This window comes from Mustela putorius, unplaced genomic scaffold (assembly GCF_011764305.1).
Source record: "Mustela putorius furo isolate JIRA1106 unplaced genomic scaffold, ASM1176430v1.1 tig00000788_pilon_pilon_pilon, whole genome shotgun sequence".
NCBI classification, from domain to species: domain Eukaryota; kingdom Metazoa; phylum Chordata; class Mammalia; order Carnivora; family Mustelidae; genus Mustela; species Mustela putorius.
Window position 1 is genome coordinate 9,552,074 of NW_025421481.1, and position 23,272 is coordinate 9,575,345.

The 23,272-nt window shown below is 38.9% G+C and overlaps 1 protein-coding gene and 1 long non-coding RNA gene across 3 annotated transcripts in view; one reads left to right on the top strand and one right to left on the bottom strand.

Moving 5' to 3' along the window:
- NTN4 (netrin 4) overlaps positions 1-4,645 on the top strand; it is a 113,131-nt gene extending 108,486 nt beyond the window's left edge. For both annotated transcript variants that reach the window (XM_004748504.3, XM_013054186.2), the window contains one exon: positions 3,229-4,645. In XM_004748504.3, coding sequence (XP_004748561.1) covers positions 3,229-3,365 — 137 coding nt within the window. In that variant the 3' untranslated portion in view covers positions 3,366-4,645. The remainder of the gene's footprint in view (positions 1-3,228) is intronic.
- Positions 1-20,543, bottom strand: part of LOC123393291 — a 90,577-nt gene extending 70,034 nt beyond the window's left edge. Inside the window, exon 1 of the long non-coding RNA XR_006608041.1 lies at positions 19,874-20,543. This is a non-coding gene — a long non-coding RNA (uncharacterized LOC123393291). The remainder of the gene's footprint in view (positions 1-19,873) is intronic.
- Between the last annotated feature and the right edge of the window lie 2,729 nt (positions 20,544-23,272).

A 23,272-nucleotide genomic window follows, 5' to 3' on the forward strand; every position in this document is an offset into this window, starting at 1 on the left:
TAAAATACTAAACTTAACAATGAAGTTTCCTAAAAATTATTTGTTGTATTTTTATATGAGGATTTTATTACTTTGTATGCTACAAACAATATCAAGATCGTTATATTTAATTAGTCTATTAATTAAACATTGGGATTCTTTTTCATGCAGATGCTAAGGTTACTCTTCAAATAATTTAAATACCTTATGGTCCATCGTACATTTGTGCTCTCCGGTGTTAATTAAAATCTCTACCATTATTTTCCTTTTTTTTTTTTTTGAAAACACCATTATAGCTATTTCTTTCTTTTTTTTTTTTTAAGATTTTATTTATTTATTTGACAGAGAGAAATCACAAGTAGATGGAGAGGCAGGCAGAGAGAGAGAGAGAGGGAAGCAGGCTCTCCGCTGAGCAGAGAGCCCAATGCGGGACTCGATCCCAGGACTCTGAGATCATGACCTGAGCCGAAGGCAGCGGCTTAACCCACTGAGCCACCCAGGCGCCCTATAGCTATTTCTTTTAATAATACTCTTAAAAACCCTCTCACTATAGAAGCTATACACATGTACATTATAAAAATTTAGAGGAAAATTTAAAACTTCATATTTCTTACCTCCAGGGCTTCTCTCTGTTAATAGCTTAGTGAAAATCCTTCAAGGCCTTTCTCTGGGCATGTATATATTGTACTTTTTAACCAAAATAAAATGATAGTATGCTCCATTCTGTAGCCTACTTTATTTAGTTAGTGATCATTGCCTTCAATTATAGTTTATTTTCATATATCCTAATACTCAGACCATATTCCAATTTCCTAGCTGGTCTCAAATGTTCTTTAGAACTGGTTTGTCCTTGTCAGTGTTCAATCCAGCATCACACATTATATCTGGTTTTTAAGTCTCCTAAGTCTCTTTTATTCAAGCACAGTTCCTTTCTTAATTGTTGTTGAAGAAATGTTAGTGCTGAAGAATCCAGGCCAAGTGTTCTGTAGATTATTTTACCTTCTATATTTGTCTGGTTAGTTCCTCGTGGTGTCATTTAGCTTCTCCCTCTACCTCCTATGTTTCTTGTAATCTCTAAGGAAAATCTTGACAGATTCAAGATAAACATTTTGACTAGAATCCATTAGAGATACTGCTGGGTAGATACTTCATGTTAAATCATATCAGAAGATGAGATGCATAGGACCTGGATAATCCACCATCAGCGTTGCTAAACTTGACCCTGGGGTTAGAGTGATGACAGTCTGATCCCTCCATTGGGCAGTTTCGTTTTTTCCTTTTGAGACTAAAAAATAACAAGTGTGGTGTTACTTGGTCATGATACAAACATCCGGTTTCCCTGTGGCCATTGATTTAATGATGTTACCACCAACAGGTAATCCTTCCTAAATCAGTAATTTCATTAGAGCTTGAGAAACAATGTTTCCCTGATTCTCCTCATTCACTAGCTGACATTCTTCTGTAAGGGGACTTTCTTTTTCAAGCTGGGCTATAGGTTACCGTTCAATATGTTTTCTATTGTAAAGGCAAGATAAAAGCTAAATTCTTTCCTCATAATTCCCAAAATGCTTACCTTTCAAAGTAAGGGGTGATTTTAACAGTTGTTTCAAAAGATGACAAACTAGTTTTTCTCTGAATTAAGCTTTTTCAAGTATCATTTTGGAATTACGGATTTTTGTTGATTCGGTATGTTTTGATAGATACAATCATTATGTTCCTGGGTGCTCAAATTATCACAGCTTTAGCAAGTTGTAACCCTTTCTTGCTAGCTCCCTTGCCCTTTTACAATGATCCCAATTAATCTTTGAGAGCTTCCTTGATTTTTAGCACAGTAAGATGCCCCATGCTACCTTGTATCTTCCTGTCCTGGACCTGCAGTAGCATTTCTGCAAGAAGCCTTGTTCTGTTTTGTTTTGTTTTTAGTGAGCACTGTTTAATTAGATACCACAATATGTCTATTATAGGTGTTTATTGGTATTGGGATGCCTTTTTTCCAGGTCATTTCAGTGGATGAACAACAACAACAACAAATATATATATATATATATATACACATATTTATGTATAAATATATGTATACATATGTATACATATTTATGTATAAATATATACACATATTTATGTGTATATATATATATAATTTTTATTTTATTAATATATAGTAATTTATATATATACCTATAAAGCCATGAGTTTAAATTAATACTTTCAGTTTAATTTTAACATCTATTATTTTCTCTTAAGTTTTAAAGTTTATGTCTCTTTATCTTGGAAAGTTTTCTTTTATAAACATAATTACTTATTTGCTTATCCTATAACATTGAAGAAAATTGTCTCAAAATACCAATATTGATATTATAACAAACACCAACTGAAGGAGATTAATAAGTAATGAGACTGTCCTTTGATTATTCTGTACATTAGCCAAAAATTTTTATTTGAAGCCTTAAAATGAATTTTGAATTTAATATGACAAACAAACATCCCGTATTCCAAAAACTCATTGACTTTCTATAGGATGTATGTGTTACTTTGCATTATTCATAACTTTCTTCCAATATGTTTTCCCAAATGGTTGTTTCACTTTTATAAAATCCTCCTTAATATGCACTTCGACACATGGTGAGTTTCCAAGAAATACCACTTTATAGCAGTATGCTAAGTACCATAGAATCCTCACTTCTTTACCATAGAGAGTGGTAACAGTAGAGAGTAAAAATTCTACAGTTCAACAAACCTGAGCTTATGTCAGACTGCTACTATTCACTTGTAGACACTGAATAAGTTTTGAATCTTGCGGAGCCTTAGTTTCCCTATTTGTGAAACAAGAAAACAGTAATACCTACTTCATAGGGTTATTTTCAAGATTAAATGAAATAATACAGGGGCGCCTGGGTGGCTCAGTGGGTTAAAGCCTCTGCCTTCGGCTCAGGTCATGATCCCAGGGTCCTGGGATAGAGGCCCGCATTGGGCTCTGTGCTTGGCAGGGAGCCTGCTTCCCTCTCTCTCTCTCTCTGCCTGCCTCTCTGCCTACTTGTGATCTGTCAAATAAATAAATAAATAAATCTTTTTAATGAATAAATAAATGAAATAATACATGTAAGCCACTTATCACACTGTAAAAGTTTATCAAGAGCCAGCTGTCACTCCCTGTGATCCTATTTCAGTGCATATAAAGCCACCGAAGTCACATCTCTCCTCTTCCATAAATTTTGATACTATATGGCCCCTAACTTTGTTCTCTTTTAGGTTTGGAATACCTTGTGGCAGGACATGAAGATGTAAGAACAGGCAAACTAGTCGTGAATATGAAAAGTTTTGTCCAGCACTGGAAGCCATCCCTTGGAAGAAAAGTCATGGATATTTTAAAAAGAGAGTGCAAGTAGCAACAAAGGTATAGAGCTGGTATAGCGCACATAATGGCACTTCTCTACGTATGAAACACAAACTTAATGGAAAGGAGACCTCAAAAACAAAACTGGAACTTTTAAAGTGCCAAAATATATAGAAATATTCCAATGCATGGGCCTAGTCTAACCTGTCTCTTGGGGGGCCAGATTTAAATACAGTTTGCTTCATAAAGACAAATGAAAAATCCTCCACTGATACCTGCCTCTTATGGGACTGATTCTGTAATTCGTAACTATTAAGGGTATTTTTAATAGCAGTATGATATTTAGCAGTAATCCATTAAAAGCAGTACATCTAACAAGGACTCCTTCCAGCTTCAGATATGCTACTTATATTTGTGCTACTTAAAGTAATCAAGGATGTTTTAAGAACTCCCCAACCCTACTATCAAAAAAAAAAGGTTTTTCTTAAAAAAGAGCCTTTTGTGTGATGTGTGTGAACTTTGGTCTGCGGAGTGTTAAATGGAACCTCCCCACATGTATATAGTATTTCCTTGTATAAAGCACTTTACTACCTACCACTTGTGTTGAGAAAGTTTGAAGATCATGTTGGACAGAAAGAAAAATAGAGGGCGAGTAAGAAAACCTACTGAAACAGAAACACTGCCACTATGTGTGGACAAAAGGAAGTTGTATGTTATAGCTCTGAACACTTGGAAAAAACCTAAAAGGAGAACATGTTTGCATATGAAGTCTCAGCTATAGGTTAGACTCCACAGATACCAGCCGTGATGAAAAATTTTTTAAAAAACAAGATGAGACTTTAAAATAAGAGGAAGAAGAAATCTAAGTGTAGCAATATGCTTGCATGAAGAGGAAATGGACTTTACATTTTTAAAACTCATTTATTTGCAATGCACGTGTATACATGGCAAAAATTATTGTAGACACAGAATTTGTGTTTATTTTTGTGTTTAGTATTTAAACCTGAATGTTGAAACAGCTTCCTCCTTATCTTTATTAACAGTATATGGTCATTGTATTTACTCATTTTTTTGACACAATGTATGTGATAGTTCACCAAATAACAGTTATCTTTATTAGCCATCTTCTGTACCTGTGCACAACCACAATACATACAGTTTCTTCTGTACTTGAATATACAAAACTAAGCCACAGTGCCATAAGATTAACTTCACATACAGAACATATTTTTTTTCCCTGAGGTCCTGTGGACTTGCAAAAAATATATATATATATTGCTCTGTTAATTTTTTTATATTTCATATATGTAATAAAGGAATATGATTTCCTGATTTTTGTCTCATTTCCTGATCAACTCTGCTAAAGATTACTTTGTCTTAATAAGGGAACGCACACCTAAATCCTCAAATTAATAAAATCAATGAAGGGCCTAGTATTTCTGCTCTTTTACTCTGGGGTGTGGCAATAGAGTGAAAGCTAATTCAGACGGGATTAGTTTCTGTAGATTTTGGACATTAACTTTTATCAGATGCAGTGCATTTTAATACTACATTTACTTTTTAAAAAGCAATGGGAAGTTCATCATTGAAAATACAGAAAACCAGGCACCTGGGTGCACAGTTGTTTAGACATCTGACTCTTGGTTTCGGCCAGGTCATGATCTCAGGGTGGTGAGATCAAGCCCCACGTAGTTGGGACTCTGCTTGAGATTCTCTCCCTCTCCCTCTCCCTCTGCCCACCCAATCTTGAAAGAAGAAAGAAGAAAGATAGAAAGAGAGAAAGAGAGAAAGAAAGAAAGAAAGAAAGAAAGAAAGAAAGGGAAAGGAAAGGAAAGAAAAAAGAAAGAAGGAAGGAAGGAAGAAAAGGAAATGCAGAAAACTGTATCAGGGAAAAAAACCATCCTGTGATGACAGCTGTTAGCATTGTAGTGCCTAGGCTGCCAGACTGCTTTCCGTGCATGTACAAACCTTCTACAGAACTGGAATTATACTATACATAGTCTTGTGAAATCTGCTTTTATAACCTGTAGCATACCTTATCTTTTCCTATCTCATACTGGTAGGTAGAATGCCATCTAGCAGGGTATCATTTATAAGCAACTTATCAAACATGTTGATAATTATATCACATCAAGAAAAGTATTTTAAATACACCAAATATAGGATTTTCTTAAGTTGCAGAATTGCCAAGGAGCTTTGTTTCCCATTTCAATTTATTTAAAATAAGGACTGCCCATTAAAAAGAATACACTGTCTAATTTTTAAGAATAGAAAAATGTACAGAATATATTAAGTTTAAAAAATTGCAGAATAATACATATAGTAATAACACCTATCCAAAATGTACTAATAATATAAACAGTGATCTGTAAGCCCTGAAAGACAGACAAATCACAGTAGTAGTTACCCCTAGAAGGGAAAGAGGGAGGGAGATTTTCATTTTTTATTTTTCATTGTTCATATACTACACATGTAATTTGTTTTTTTAACAATTAAAATTTAATTAATTTGTAAAGTCTGCTCAAGCAAAGTTATAACTAAAAGTTTAATTTTAACAAGTTTGCCAAATTATTGGGTCCTTATATGTCTTCCCATTCCTTTTTAACTGGAATCTTTTTCCTTAGGTGCTCTTTCAACACCTTCTCTGGCATCATTAAAAAAAAAATTGTTATAACTGTTTCTTAATATCTTATTCTTAAATCACCTGCAACCCTTCATCTGCAGTTTTAATTCCTTATGAGCGTCATTTGGCTTCCAAAGTAGAAAAAGAAAAGAAGCCCTGAGTTCCTCACCCACTGAAGTGTGAGCAAGCCACCTCAAGGTCTGATTCCCATTCCATTATTTCATTTTTCTGCCACACTTTTCTCTTCCTTGGCGTCTTCCAAAATAACCATCACAGTACCAAGGCAACAGAGTCAAAGAAAATTTCCATCTATGGCTTCACCTCCTTCAAGAGCTACTAGGAAAGTCTCTGCCCCCAGAGCTTTTTTCCCAGTACCAGTGAGCTTTATTAGTCAGCAGATCCATTGCATAATGTCCACATACCTATCCGTATAATTTGCTTAAGGTCAACTAAGTCTACGCCCTCTTATTACATCACTTTCCCCATAGAGGAATTCTACTAATATTTAGTATGTGATGTAATGGAAATTCTCAATAATAGGATAATCTTTTAATAGTGTCCACCAAATGAGGTCAAATCTGTAGGGATGTGACCACAAGTCCAAAAAGCAGTGTCCTTCTGGCTATACTAAACAGAGAGCAAGGCTCATTATGGGTAAACATAGTTCTTCGGGATACTCTGGGTTCTTGCAGAACAAATCCTTTTCTAAAGGATCAGAGACTTATCAGCTCTGAAGGGTGGGGAAGGGGTTCTTGAAAATTCCTTGTGGGGGCTGTCCTGTGGCCACTCCCCTGGGATGCCTGAGAACAAGGAGCGTGAGCACTGCCTGGGTATTGAGGAGTTTTGTCAGAGGCCCCAGGACTGAATTGCTTTTGTGTTCATTGTTTCAATGATAAGCAGTTCCCTAACCTAATATCAAAGAGCCAAAGTTACTCATGACTTACTTCCCACAGTTTGGAAGGAAAATATTTATGAACAACCTCTTCAATTTTGCAAGGGAGATTGATACGATAAAAATGGGATAGAAGTAAAGGGGCGTGCCTTGCATGACTGATGTTATTTTAAGTCTCTCAGAGAATGATTTGTCTGAGAATACTTCTTGAAAAATGATGCCCTTTACTTTGCTTTCCTACACTTTTGCCACAGAGATTTAAACATTTCTCTACTTTTCCGAGCATTACTGGCTATGTTTGAGACCTACAATATTTTAAATGACAAATTCCCGGATTTACTATTAGTCAATTCACATATGCTAAATAACAAAAAAAAGTAGAATGTCATGAGAAAGAAAGATGCACTGGACCAAATAGATATTTCCAGAACTGAGATGCATGTTCTGTTAAGGGAAGGTTTTCATACATGCTGAATACATCTCTGGTTTTTTTAATATATAGTCACATTAATAGATTAGCAATGAATTAACTTATAAATCCAAAAATATCCCAAGATTTACTAGAAATGATCAAATCATAGTGCACTTAACTGAATAAAGGGGTAAACAGCAGCCAGGCAGCGAACCTTGCTTCTAAGACAGAAAAACAACAACCAGGCAAATTCTCAAAGGATGAGCAAACTGGTCTGCCCAGAAATTCCACAGACACCTTTTTCCCTGTCAGGATACCACCAAGAATTTCAAGCTTAGCACCTAAAAAATATCATGGATCATAACACCAATAGCAATTGATCATTGAGAGTTTACTTCAAGGTAGGTATTTTTCTAAGTGCTTTCTGTGTGTTATTCTCACTTGATCCTCCTAAGCGCCTCCGAAATGTGTGCTATTGTGATTTCTTTTTCCCAAATAAGGAAACTGAGGCATGGGGAGACTAACTAAATTGTCCAAGGACACTCAGCTGGTAATTGTGGAGCCTGGATTTGAACCCAAGAATTCTACTGTCCAGAGTTCGTATTTCCACCACTAAAAAGGGATTCTGGCCTTTAGAAAGGAATTCGTGGGAGGTGATACCAACTGCACCATTTTCCTCATTAACTGTTTCTTTGAGATTGTAGTAGAAGGGAGAACACTGCGAGTCAGCATCTTTCCCAGCTCTCCTTCTCCATACGCAAGCTTGTAATGTATCCTGTTAATCTATTCCGCGATTACGTAATTTTCTTCTGACTTCCTCATTTTTACATTGCCATTAGGACATACTGCTTCCTATAGTTTATACCAAGATGAACTAGTAAGAGTCCATATTTTTACCTTTGCTGTTCTCCTCTTGGTCTGGCATTCTGAGATCTATTTAGGCATAGGGTCTGCTTGTGCACTTATCCATACCAATGCTGAGCAAGCTGCTGTGAAAATCAATAGCGTTCCAAGTCAATTCTCTCAGCTCTGACTTTTGCTGTGTGGGGAAATTCTCCTTAAAAGATGAATGAGAAGAATCTACACCAAAGAGAGATGAGGAAACAGAAAAAAATAGAGAAAGTAGGCACTCTTGTCAACTAAGGAGAGAGCAAAGGGTGGGACACGAGGGATAAAGATGTGAGAGAACAGGGGCATGAGGCTGGCTTAGCTGGTGGAGCGTAGGACACTTGATCTTGGGGTTGTGGGTTCAAGTCCTAAATTGGGTGTAGAGATTACTTAAAAATAAGATCTTCTTAAAAATATATTTTTAAATATGTAAGAATAAAGGGAAGCAACACCTGGGACAGGAACCAGGGAGTCTGTTCTAGTAACAGTATGCAAAATATTTCAAAGTAGAACATACTACATTAACCAATTCTTCCATTGCTAGATACCATGATTTATGCGAGATAGTTCTGAATATTTATTACAAAATTTTTCCATCCAAGTCTCTTGCGGTTAGTTATGTTTGAGGAGACAGAAAAGCAAAAGATGATAAAGCAACAGGAAAACCTTAGGTAATTACAATTAGGAAATTAGGAAACCAACTACTTTTATCACACATTGAAACAGAATTTTAAGTTTATCTTTTACAAAGTAAATAGTCCACAAAATATTTAATGTCAGTAAGCACTGCCTAGGGGTCTTTTTCAATACACATACTCATAATAATGGCTACCATTTTTGCCCTTATTAGGTGTCAGGTGTTGTGCTAAACTTCACTTATCTTCTCAGACCTCACTCAATAACCTTGCAGAGCCACTATTATCATTATGGGGACGCTGAGAACTAGAGGATTAAACAGCTTGTCCAAGGTCATGAAATAAGCAGCAAAGCTAGCATGTGAACTTGAATTGTCCACCTCTATGATCTACTAATGCCTCTTAACTGGTGATTCTCAAATAATATTCATAAAAAGCAGCAGACATGTGACATGTTTGTTAGAAAGTAGAGTCCCAGGCCCCTACCTCAGAACATCTGTTTCAGAAGGTCTGGTTGGGGACGAGGGATAGACAATTTAATAAGTATCAGAAACACTGCTCTCAACACTTTTACAGAATAGTCTCAACAAAGTCATAGAATTAATCATTGGTTCTAGTTCTACAAATGTAACTCCCTCTGGTCATAAATCTACTTGGACTTCATCACAATGTTATTTTATGAATAAGGGAATCATTAGTCTTATTATGGTTACCCAAGAACTAAGATGGTAGAAAGGGGAAACTGAAAGGAGATGCCTCCAGCTATTATGGGCCCTACTTCCTAACCTGGTCTTAAACACAACTGTGAAACATCGAAACGTGTCTTTGCTACCTTAGCTCCTCAATCTGCTTTGGGGAATTTCCTCCCCAGGGCCCACTGGCTTCATACTGCTCAGAGTATACAAGAAGATCCTACACAAGATTCTAATTCCCAATTTCCCTCCAGCCTTAAACAGTATACTGATTTGTCAAGATGCTACCCTTGACCAAGAGACTGAGAGATTCAGAAGATGGAATCATTCTAATGAGATACTTTCTCATTTTCCCACTTCCCTCTTTCTCTCTAACACAATGCTTTATTGACCCAAATAAACCATGCGTGTCTGCAGAAAATTTTTAATGGGAGATTCTTATCATGGGAATTTCAGGCACTGATGGCAGGCGGGTGGAAGAGTTATTTTTGGTCAGATGTGCCTTTCAATGCCTCATAAATCAGGCTGCTTAGGCAGCTTCCTAATTTCCATTTAGGCAGTGCCAGTCCTGTTGACACACTCGATTGTACCCCAGGCAGAGGTTTAAGAAGTAAGGAGAAAGGTAAATAAGCAGTGACATTGGGAAAGGAAACATGGGGGACCGCCTAACTTACCCTCTCTCAGAAATGAGGAATCAAGCCACAAATAAAATAATAAACCACAAAGACTTCACATTTTTCATTCCCATTCCTGTAAACAGGAAATAAAAGCCAAGATTATCCTATCCTTAATAGGTATGGAGAGAAAAAATCAAGGAAATGTACACAACTTGCATCACAGCACACAGAATTTCTTAACCTCAAAAACACTCCCATTACGTAGCACTCTGACCTCTTATGCATGGAGACTTGCCCAGCAGTGACCTTCAGCAACCTAGAGAGCTTTTTATAAACATTTGAGAATGCACAACTGGATATTTTTATCAGCATGTGCTCTGCCTTTGATAAATGTTATACTAAGCAGTTTGAAGCAAAAACACAATGAATACATTTTTTAATGTAGTATCTACAAAAACACTTAATAAGCAACCTCCAAAATTGCGCAGGTTTCACCAATGTCTCAAGAAAAAGAACTAAGTTTAGAAAACACTGCCCCAAGTTTTCACTTGCCCCCAAATGTCATCTAGTAGGATTAGGTAAAAGCTATTTGAGAAGTGATGGTTAAAGCCTCCTATTGTCCATAGCTGATTGTTCAGGGTTCCAATTAAATATCTTTCTGAAATGTGTTTTCCTTTTTTAAACAGAAAATAAAATAGTTCATGTGTAAAAAAAAAGAAAGAAAGAAAAAGTAAATACCCTACAACATGAAGAGTTCCTTATAATCTGTTTTTATAACAATAAGTAGAAACATGCCTGTGTTATTCACCCATTGAGTAGGCAGTTTGTTATATAAATTCCTTACTGGAGCAATATGATTTATGGAAGGATAGGGAGAGAACCAACATTTTCAGAGTGCCCTATACCATCACAATCTTCATCTCAATTAATCCTCAGAACAACATTTTGAAGTCGGTGTTATTATTTCATTTTACAGATGCGGAATATGACCTTAAGAAGAGTAAAGTAACTTGCCCAGGGCCAGTAACTAGCAGAGACAAGTATTCAAAACAGATGTCTTATTCCAAATCCCGCGCCCCTTCAACAGCATCACAGTTTTTAAAGTTCTCAGTTTCTCTCCCAGCATCATTTGTTGGACTCTAGATCTTCATTTATTGATTTAGTAATTAAATTTATGTATTTCTTGGGGCGCCTGGGTGGCTCAGTTTGTTAAGCAACTGCCTCCAGCTCAGTTCATGATCTCAAGGTTCCAGGATCAAATCCTGCATTGGGCTCCCTGCTGAGCAAGGAGTCTGCTTCTCCCTCTGATCCTCCCCCCCGTCATGTTCTCTCTCTCAAAGAAATAAACAAAAATCTTTAAAAACAAACAAACAAATAAATAAATAATTCTGGTATTTCTCATGACCTTTCTATGCAGTACACACCGTTCTGGGCCCTGGGGATATAGCAGTGAACAAAACAAATTCCTTCCTCTCATAGAGCTCACATTCTAGTGGGGGACACCCCCAGAAGTGAGGCATAATAATCCCTCATCTCTATACACATTCTCAGACTTATTTATCAAGCACTCACCGCCCTGATTGACGAGAAATACTCTTTCTCCATCACTGAGGGAAAATTCAATGCCATAGACCCCCCCCCATCCTGATTGTATTGAATGTTGCTTTCCCCCAGATGAACTGAAAGCAAAAAATGACTAAATTCTTCCAAGTGAAAAGCTGTTATAATTGGATAATGACCACAAAGCAGGCTTTTTTTTTTTTTTTTCTGAGTTACACTAAGCGGCTGGAGGAAAGTAGAAGAATTCTTCTGCCCACCGCCCATTATGGAGCTGACAAGGTCCTGCTCTGGGCCATGCTCCTTAATTTTACCGCTGGCTTTAAACATTTACAACAGCTCTAACACCTTGCGTGAGAAACACAGGGATCCCCAAGGGCCCTAGCCATGGTGCACTGGCCAGCTTTGCTCCCCAAAAGCCTGCTGGGGACTCATCTACAGGAACCAGGGCAGCTCAGGAAGATTCACTTGCTTCTGTGAGAAATAACAGTCACCGTGATAGAAAAAGAAATTCTAGGCATTCTTTCAAGCTGTTGGGAAGTTCCTGTACATTCCAGTTGTAAAAGAATTCAAGTCCCTCCACTCATGTCAAAACTCCAGGGCCATCCTTATGTGCTTTGTACATTAACTGGACCAAGGCCTACAGATTCTCTCCCTGCCCCTTTTTTTTTTTTTTTTTAAATAATGAACCACAAACTGCTTCTATAGGAGGTCAATCTGGGATTTGGCTTTGAAAATCCTCAGGCAGTGACAGATTTTAGAAGTTTGAAGATTCTCAGCATAAAGCATTGCTATTCCAGAGTACTGAGCCCATTATTTGTGACCTAGAAATTCTGCAAAACCTTAAGGTTTGGAAATCTAACATCCATGATGACATACAACTGTTACTGGAGAAGTCTTCACTCCTTCCAAGGTCCAAAAACCCAAATGCTCTTGTGTTTTTTTCCAGGCCCAATTGATTCCCCCAGATCACTCCTGTTTGAATCTCCCCTGCAAATTTCATTCTCACCTATTTTTTTAATTTTAATCTTAATTAAATTTATTAAATTAATTTTTTAAAAAAATTAAATTTTAATTAAATTAATTTTAAAATTTTTAATTAAATTAATTTTTTTATTTTAATTTTTAAAAAAGATTTTATTTATTCATTTAAGAGAGAGAGAGAGTACATGAGCAGAGGAGAGAGGCAGAGGCAAAAGGGAAAGCAGACTTCCTACTGAGCAGGGAACTCGATGTGGGGTTCCATCCCAGGACCCTGAGATCATGACCTGAGCCGAAGGCATACATTTAACCATCTGAGCCATCCAGATGTCCCTATGATTCTGCTTAGAAGATAACTTACTCCTCACTTACCGCCTAACTCTTCTTTGCCTTTTTCTTCCTCTACAAGGTAAGGAAGAAAAATCAGCAGAAAAACAAAAGAAGTTGCTCCAATTATTCTTAAGGCAAAGGAAAAAAATTTTCTCCCATCATTAAGAAGTGTCCCTGAGGAACTTCAACTGCTACAATCTGGCTACTGTTACCGGGAGTCAATAACACTGACCTTGATAACACTGCAGAAATAATTATTATCCTCTGCAAGAGAAATCATTTCTTCACGGGGCTACAGATTCAGTATGTATTTCCTTCAATAGAGAAGGCACGTCCCTCCTTCCAATATTTGCAGGATGGAAGAGGGGAAAGACTAGTACAATTCAAACACCAGCAAAGAGAGGTCAATTGGGGAAATAATGTATTATATACGCACCTGGCATATAGTAAATACTAGATGTTTGCTATTATGACGATGATTATGTTCCCGGCTTCAAGACACTGGGGATACAACAGTGAAGAAGCCAGGTCTCTAGGGGCTTGTAACTTACATTCTAATAGGAGAAACAATCAACCTACCAATGATTTGAGAAAATAATTACAAATCATTTTATTTTTTCCTAAGATTTTATTTATTTATTTGACAGAGAGAGACACAGCCAGAGAGGGAACACAAGCAGGGGGAATGGGAGAGGAAGAAGCAGGCTTCCTGCTGAGCAGAGAGCCCAATGTAGGACTCAGTCCCGAGACCCTGGGACCATGACCTGAGTCAAAGGCAAGTGCCCAAGAACTGAGCCACGCCGGAACCGCTACAAATCATTTTAAACCCAGTGAAGAAAGGAGTGTCCTTAAAATCAGCACCTGTGGGAAAGAGGAGAAGGAACTAGAAGTGGGCAGAGAGAGAAGTTGGTGGCAACGCAGGCCCAACCACAGCCTCAACCCATCTTTTAGGGAACGCTGAAGTGGAATGACCCTTCACAGTTGTCCTGACCATTATACCCCCACAGGGTGTGGGCCACCCTGAGAAGGGGCGTTGGTCTTGTTCTCTGCCACTGAAGCAATCCCTAAAAGGGCTGACAGCTGAAGACTGTCTGCCAACAGCACTCACAGCGGCTGGGGCAGCAGAGCCTCTACTGCAGAGGTTAGGGCAACAGAGCACAGTGTGTATTCCACCCAGCAGACAGGGTGGTAAGGCTGAGGGGCCCCCTAAAACAAAGTGGTCAGGGAAGGCCTCTCTGAGGAGGTAATGTTTAAGCTGATAGAACTATATAGTGAGGAGGCAGCAGCCATATTAATAGATGGGCAAGAGCATTCTTTTTTTTTTTTTTTTAGATTTTTTTAGATTTTATTTATTTATTTGAGATCAGAGAGGGAGAAGCAGGCTCCCCACTGAGCAGGGAGCCTGACATGGGGCTCAATCCCAGGACCCTGGGATCATGACCTGAGCCAAAGGCAGACCCTTAACTGGCTGAGCAGCCCAGGTCCCCCAAGAGCATTCTTATTAAAGGAAACAGCCAATACCATGTCCCCTATGTCAGAATACGTGGACAGTTTGGAGTGCAAAAAAGAAAAGCTGTGAAACCAGAGAGTGGTATAAAGTGAGATCTGAAGAAGGAGGCAGGGGCCAAAACATGAGAAACTTCAGGAGTTTGGATTTTATTCTAAGTATTGATGAACAGAAATTAGAGGGGAGTGGAAGGGTCTGATTTACTCTTTTAAAATATCACTCTGGATGATAATGTGAGGAATGGGTAGAAGAAAGGAGAAAAGTGAAGGCAGAAAGACCAACCAAAAGTTTACCGAACTTCTCTAGACAAGAGATGGTATATTGATGAAGATGAGAAAACTGGCCGAATTTCCATGCAAAACTCTGTAGGAAATCGTGCAGGGCTTGACAGTGGGTTCAATGTGGAAAGCAAAAGAATGGAGAATCAAAAATTACTAGAAGATATTTGCAAACGACATATCAGATAAAGGACTAGTGTCCAAAATCTATAAAGAACTTAGCAAACTCAACACCCAAAGAACAAATAATCCAATCAAGAAATGGGCAGAGGACATGAACAGACATTTCTGCAAAGAAGACATCCAGATGGCCAACAGACACATGAAAAAGTGCTCCATATCACTGGGCATCAGGGAAATACAAATCAAAACCACAATGAGATATCACCTCACACCAGTCAGAATGGCTAAAATCAACAAGTCAGGAAATGACAGATGCTGGCGAGGATGCGGAGAAAGGGGAACCCTCCTACACTGTTGGTGGGAATGCAAGCTGGTGCAGCCACTCTGGAAAACAGCATGGAGGTTCCTCAAAATGTTGAAAATAGAACTGCCCTATGACCCAGCAATTGCACTACTGGGTATTTACCCTAAAGATACAAATGTAGTGATCCAAAGGGGCACGTGCACCCGAATGTTTATAGCAGCAATGTCCACAATAGCCAAACTATGGAAAGAACCTAGATGTCCATCAACAGATGAATGGATCAAGAAGATGTGGTATATATACACAATGGAATACTATGCAGCCATCAAAAGAAATGAAATCTTGCCATTTGCGACAACATGGATGGAACTAGAGCGTATCATGCTTAGCGAAATAAGTCAAGCAGAGAAAGACAACTATCATATGATCTCCCTGATATGAGGAAGTGGTGATGCAACATGGGGGCTTAAGTGGGTAGGAGAAGAATAAATGAAATAAGATGGGATTGGGAGGGAGACAAACCATAAGTGACTCTTAATGTGGGTTGCTGGGGGGAGGGGGTTTGGGAGAAGGGGGTGGGATTATGGACATTGGGGAGGGTATGTGCTTTGGTGAGTGCTGTGAAGTGTATAAACCTGGTGATTCACAGACCTGTACCCCTGGGGATAAAAATATATGTTTATAAAAAATAAAAAATTAATTTAAAAAAATTACTCCTAGGGGTACCTGGGTGGCTCAGTGGGTTAAAGCCTCTGCCTTCGGCTCAGGTCATGATCTCAGGGTCCTGGGATCGAGCCCCGCATCGGGCTCTCTGCTCCACGGAGAGCCTGCTTCCCCCTTTCTCTCTCTGCCTGCCTCTCTGTCTACTTGTGATCTCTTTCCGTCAAATAAATAAATAAAATCTTTAAAAAAAAATTACTCCTAGTCATAGAAGGGTGATGGTATAGTCTGAGATAGGAAAAGGCAAGTTTAGGGATGGCTATAAAGTCCCATCTTGGATTTCTTTTGGTTTGAGATACCTATTAAACATCAAGTAGAGATGCCAAGTAGTCAGTTGGTTACACAAGCACAGAGCACAGAAAAGAGGGGAAAGGCTGAATATTTATATTTGGAAATCATAGGCAAATAGATGATATGTTGATTTGCTACTGCTACATAACCATTACTACCATTCACTGGCAAAAAGCAACAATAATTTTATTTTATTTTTTTGAGTAGGCTCTATAACCAGCATGGAGAGCAACATGGGGCTTGAACTCACAACCCTGAGATCAAACCTGAGCTGAGATCAAAAGTCAGATGCTTAGCCAACTGGTCTACCCAGATGCCCCAACAATAATTTATTTTTGCTCACATCTGCAGATTGGCTGGGGGTTCAATCGAGACATCTCCTCTTCTATCTGTAGGGCTAAGGGAATGACTATACTCTATATGCCTCATCCTCCTGGGACCAGCAGACCAGATAGGCAATGGCAGAAGCTCAAATGAGGGAGAGGAAACATGCAAGGTGTTGGGAAAGTCCTAGGAAATTAAAACAGCTATCAAAGAGATATCTGTGCTCTCCTGTTCTCTGCAGCATTATTCACAATAGTCAAGATAGGGAAACAATGTAAGTGTCCATCAATAGATAACAAAGATGTGCTGAACATATATACACGCACTGGAACATTATTCAGCCATGAGAAAGAAGAACATCCTGCCATTTGTGATGACATGGATGAACTTGAGGGCATTGTGCTTAGTAAGTCAGAGAAACACAAACTCTGTATGATCACACTTATTTGTAGAATCTAAAAAAGCCAAACTCAAACTCATAAAAACAGAACCAAATGGTCATTAGCACGGGCCAGAGTGTGGGAGAGTTAGGGAGACATTGTTAGAGGGTAGAAACTTGCACCTAGAACAGCAAAAATTTAGGAGGAACAAGTACAGTTGGAGAATAATTAGGAGAACATGAGAGAAGAGAGAACAGTGTTTCAAGGAGATGGTCAGATGTTACTGAGACATCATATAGGATGTGAACAGAGAGAGGGCTAGATGACAACATGGTCCACTAATCAATGTTCTATAACAGGACACCAGGACAGATGAGGGCAAGATCCTGCTGTCTCATCCTGGGTTCTCCAGCAGCAGGAAAGCAAATTACATTTGAACGAAAACAAAAATGTACCACTCTGTCAGGAATGGTGGGATTAGGAAGGTGAGTGATAATGAGGTTAAGGCGAGATTGTCGAAATTCTTCGATACCTGCCCAGGGAGGTGGAACCTGGTCTTTAAACAACAGGGAGTCATTCAAAGCTTTTTTGAGCAGAGGAGTAATGCATACCAAGTTTGGGATCTAAATGCAGTAGGAGGTGGATTTGAGAGAGGGGAGACTGGTGGCAAAGAAGCAGATCTGTTACTCAGACCTCTTGCCCAGATCCTGACCTCTGAGAGAGATGTAGGTTCCTTAAATCAAGTTCCTAATGCTTGTTACTATTAAAATCTTTTTTGCCTGCTTCTCCCTGACCTGGCTGACCTTAGTTGACTTACAAGAACTTTCTAATCAAAATCTGGTCCTGACCCCCTGCCTCCACCTTCCATCTAGCGCTCACTCATTTACAAGTATCATCTTTCCTTTTGTGTCCACATAGAGAACTCCTCTGCCGGTGGGCTTCGATGGCAGCCTGAAACCACAGCCTGGCTTGTTCACCATTCCATGCTGCTGCTCTTCAGTCCTGTTCCCCCCAGTCCCTGCTGCTCTCCTTCCCCCAGCCCATCCCTGTCCATTCTGCCAGAGCATACCAGAAGTTCAAGGAGTTCAGAACATGGTGGTGGCCTCCAACTTACTAGCACAGGCTCTATTCCTTCCCTAGTCCTCCTTGATCTTTGAGGGATTTCTACCCTGTACAAATGCTCTTTCTACTTGAAGTCCCATTTGGCCCCTTAGTGACTCTTAGCAGTAGAATGAGGTAGGGATAGGGCATGAAGCAATGGTCCTAAAAGGCAACCACTTTGTCTACTATGTGGCTCAATATGCATCATTTTCCAAGAAGCCTAAAAGGCAAATACATCAACAAATGTCTCACACCGTGAAATATTACCATTGGTATTACATAGTAATTTGGCTTGGAAAATTTTTTCTACATTCTCATGCCTGGACTTCCAACAGATCTACAGAAAGATGAACAGGTGTTCTTTTTAGAACACAAGAATTACTTGGAATGAGCTATGGTTTAAAAATGAGAAGTCGTTATTGGATATATGCCAGGATTCTTCTTGTTAATTTTATAGGGCCATGATATTTTTCCCTCACACATACATCTTCAACTGCTATGCATGGTATTTTCCTGTTGTCTACCAGCCAAATATTCTTTAGCTGACTGATGCTAGCAGGAAATGGAGAAAGTCATAAAACTGGAAATTAGGAAGTAATGACCTCAGTGTTCAAATCACAAAAGGTGGAAACAAATATTCTCCTTTAACTCTGATTTACAACAATTAGACATTGCTACCTCTTCTCGGTCACTACCATTTAGTAAAAATGTGTTTCCCTGACCACAACAGTACTTCATTTGGCCATAGCGCTCACTGGGAAATTGGCAGCGACACATGAACTCTCTCAGCTTGCATCACTCCTGGGTTCTCGCTGCATCTCCTGGCCACAGAATCCGTTTGTGATCTCTGCCTCTTCCTTCAGTCTTTGCTCTGGCAATATGGCAAAGAGTAAAGGTGCTGCCCACCTGATGACAGAACTCAGAGCTGCCTTGTTCTCACATTACATCAGGCATCTTCAGAAGCAGCTTTAATTGGTCTCTGTTCTCAGACTGTTTCATTATGTGACCGACTTCAGAATTTGTGATACCTAGACTGAATCACTCTTGTCTGATAGGGACCAGAGAGGCGTACAAGGCTGAGGTTCCATGCTATTCCCTTCATCCATACAACCCTCTAGTGGCAAAAGTCTTATAAACTGGTGTCCTTTGTTGCCTCAGGAGTTACACTTCTTAGAGTGGCTCTGCACTACCTTTGTCAAAAGTGACCCATCGCATTTACTCCACTAAGGATCCAATATTGCTTACATAGATTGTATCTCATAGCTTTTCCAAACAATCTTTTTACATTTAACTTGCATAAGGCCCTAAAATATCATCTTAGAGAAGCTAGCTTAAAGGAACACAGCACAGTCACACTCAGGGCTGACACCTGACTCTGTTATTTGGGTCTCTGAGACAGGATGTGGGCCCACTGACCTTTTTTTAGCCTTGTGTCTTAAAATTTGTTCTTGGCTTTTCCTCATGACTTCCACCTGTCTGTATTATTATACCCTCATGAAACAGGAACATGCAAGTGAGAAAACCAGCCCTGAATATCTCTTAGCTTTTCCAACATAGACCTATAACACCATGGGTTACATTGGTAAAGAAACAGGGTCCATGACTTGAGCCTATGTCAGCGTTAAGTTGCTTCAAATATCTATTGAGCACCGTCTTTATGCCCAATACCAAGGAGATCTTGGCACCCTGCTATTATCATTAATCCCAACAGGTTTCCCTGAAAGCTTATTGATTATATCACATGCTTTTCACAGCCCTGACAGCCCTCCAGTAATTAAGAAGCAACACTGGGTAACTGTAGACTCTGGAATGGAGTGAGCCTGGGCCACAGATGAACCGAAGCAAATGCAGTAGAGCTAACTTCTCCATCCCTCTTAAACCCTCCACAAGCTGAGTAGACAGTACCTTTATGTTATGTCATTATTTTGTGCTTCCCTCCTTTGCTTCATTAGCTCCTCTCTGTTGCTTAGACTGTAAACACAGCCCAATGCCAAGACAGAGACAGTCACCAGGAAACCCAGCTCCAGGTGTCAGACCTACCTTTGTGCTTTTGGACTGTTGCTGTTTGTATAGAGATGGCAGGGGAAGTGCCACAGGCTCAGTGCTCCATTGCTTCCTGCTCTGTTAGGTATTAAACCCCAACAGCCTGCCCAAAGCTCAGTCTCCTTCCCCATAGCTAACTAACTAGAACACTAACCCCCAGCTTACTGCCCCATGAGCACAGTCCTCTCCTCTCTTCTTGCTTCTTCTCTTTTCTTCCCAAGATCCTGTGAGCTAAACAACACCAAATAATAAGCTAGAAATGTATAATGCAGAGGATTCTCTTCTTTATAGTCCTACCCATATGGAAAAGAAAAAGAATGGTTGATTATCTTAACCTACACATAACTTGTAGAAAGGAATGATTCCTGTCAAATAATCCTCCCTTAGTAGATTCCCTTCACTATTATTAAGTCAGACATGACCTTCAAGCATTAGTACCCAGACAATACAACATTTGTGTGTTATTTAATTAGCTTATTGTTTTTGTTAATGTACATTCCTGTGGTTCTACCACTTTCCACTCAAAGTTTTTAAAAAAAAAAAAGGCTACATGGTATTAAAATTTTTTTTATCAATGTATCCCTACTTTCGCTTCATTTAAAAAAATTTTTTTTTCACCAGCCAGGTTATCTCATAACAATGGCTAATTTATTAAGTCCTGGAAAATTAAAACAACAATAAGTCTTTGTGCAAAGTTGGCATGCTGGAGGTTCTTGGTTTAAAAAAAAAAAAAAAAGAATGTGATAGATCTACCAGAGACCACTGTCATTTCTGTACCATCTAATCCCCATTATGAAGTGATTCTTATCAAACTGGGAAGTGATCATGTGGCAGCCTAAACGACGCTGGAAAAACAAATTCAATAAATCAGAAGGGTTATTCCATGTCATCTACATGCTCAAACAAGAGGGAGAGCACATTGGCTTTAATAAATCCTCAGTTTCCAGCCAAAAGCCTTTTAGAGCTCTTGGCTGCCTGATCAGATGTCTGGAATTATGAAAGCAGAAAACGTTTTTAGAGCTTAAGGAGGAACTTCTGATTTACCATAAAAAGAAGATCTGAACTAGACAAATTGTATAGTATTCTATATAACTATCTAATAATCATGTAATTGTCTAATAATTATTATCTCATTTGACATATAAGGAAATTAAAACTAAAAAGAGTTAAGAAATTTGCTCAAAGGTAGCTAGGAAATGATGGATCTGCCAATGCTAATCTTTCTACAATGTTCACATCAGAATGCAGGACATGACAGGGGCCACTGGTTTTGTCAGTGATCCCATCAGTGACAGTGATCCCATCTGTGTCAGTGATCCCAGTTGGTCGCCCAGCCTGGGCGTGATGTCTGTGACCAGGTGACTCAGATCACTGAGTGATGAGGCTGAAAGTCATTTAGGGATTCAACAAATAATTGAGCAACTACTCTATGTCAGGCACTGGTCTAGGTGCTAGAGATAGAGCAGTGAATAAACAGACATAATCCCTTTTCTTCACTGATATGCATTCTACTGAAGGGAAACCAACAAATACGTACAGAATGTCAGGTAGTGATAAGCCCTGTGAGGAGAAAGAAGGGTAAGAGGAAAAGAGAAAACTTCAGTGGCGGTGCTCATCCATTAGATGGCCAGGGAAGCGTTCTCTGATAAGAAGACATTTGAGCAAAGACCGCAGGAAAGGAAGGAAAGGAGAAGAAAGTGAGCCACGTCCTATCTGGGGGAAGGAGATTTCAGGCAGAGTGAAGGCCCCCACGTAAAGGGACTAAGCAGGATGCTCAGTACCCTTCCAGAAAAGCACTGAACATGCCGTTGTGGGTGTGACAGAGTAAACAAAGAGTAGAGTTAAAAGTGATGAGGTAGAATGGATGGCAAGGAGGGAGACAACTATTGAAGGCCTTTTGGGGTGTATAAACATTTTGGGTTTTACTCTATGTGAGATGGGAAGTCCTTGGGAGGTTTGCAGCACGGTGACATATTGGTTTCTGTTTTAAGAGTTCTACTGATAATTAGTCAGTTGGCTTGGATGTCTCGAGGCAGCAAGGCCCCAAACTACAGACAGAATGGGTGGTAGGACAATAGTGAAAGAACATGGGCTTTGCAATTAGACAGATCTGTGTCCAGACCTCAGGCTCCATTTCCAGATCATTCTATTAACTTTGTACTACTTATATAACCTCTTGGAAACTCAGTTTCCCCAAGTGCAAAAGGAGAATAATAGAACCTGCTCTATAGTTATTAATTAAATATGTATAAAGCACCTGAAATATTATTTATTTTATTAGCACTAAAAAATAAAAATAAACAACCATTGTATTTAATTTAGTGATTAATAATTGAATGATTTTATCTTTATTAAAAATAATAAAGGCAAGACCTGGGCTGGATAATATTTCTTCTCTGCTTCTACAATAATAAAAATAACAAATTAAAAGAGGGGAAAATAAAGGATGTTCTCTTTCTCTTTAAAAAAAGCCTTTATATTTTTGGAAATTTTCAAAGATATACAAAATTAAAGCAAGTGCTCTATAGAGAGTTCTAATACAGTTCTAATAATAAACATTTATCCAATCTTATGTCATCTTATTTTTTCTGGAATATTTTAGAGCAAATCCCAAATATATTATCATTTCAACCATAAATACTTCAGTTTGCATCCCTAATAGAAAAGAATTTGGGGGGGCACCTGGCTGGCTCAGATGGTTAAACATCTGCCTTTGGCTTGGGTTATGATCCCAGGGTCCTGGGATGGAGTCCCACATTGGGTACTCTGCTCCTTGGGGAGCCTGGTTCTTCCTCTGCCTCTGCCTCTCTCTCTCTCTCCCTCTGTCTTTCATGAATAAATTTTTAAAATCTTGGGGAAAAAAAGAATTTTTTAACACAACCCAATACAATGAACATATCTAACAAAACTAACAATTATTTCTTAATATCATCTACTATGCAGTCCATGGTCAAATTTTTCAGCTGTCTCAAAAATACCTTAAAAAAAAAAGATTTTATTTATTTATTAGATAGAGATCACAAGTAGGCAGAGAGGCAGGCAGAGAGAGGAGGAAGCAGGCTTCCTGCTGAGCAAAGAGCCAATGTGGGGATCCATCCCAGGACCTTGGGATCATGACCTGGGCCAAAGGCAGAGGCTTAAACCCACTGAGCTACCCAGGCACCCCTCAAAAATATCTTTTTACAGTTGTTTTGCTCAAATCAGGATTGAAACCAAGCCCATAGATTGCACTTGGGTGATATGTGTCTCAAGTTCCATTTT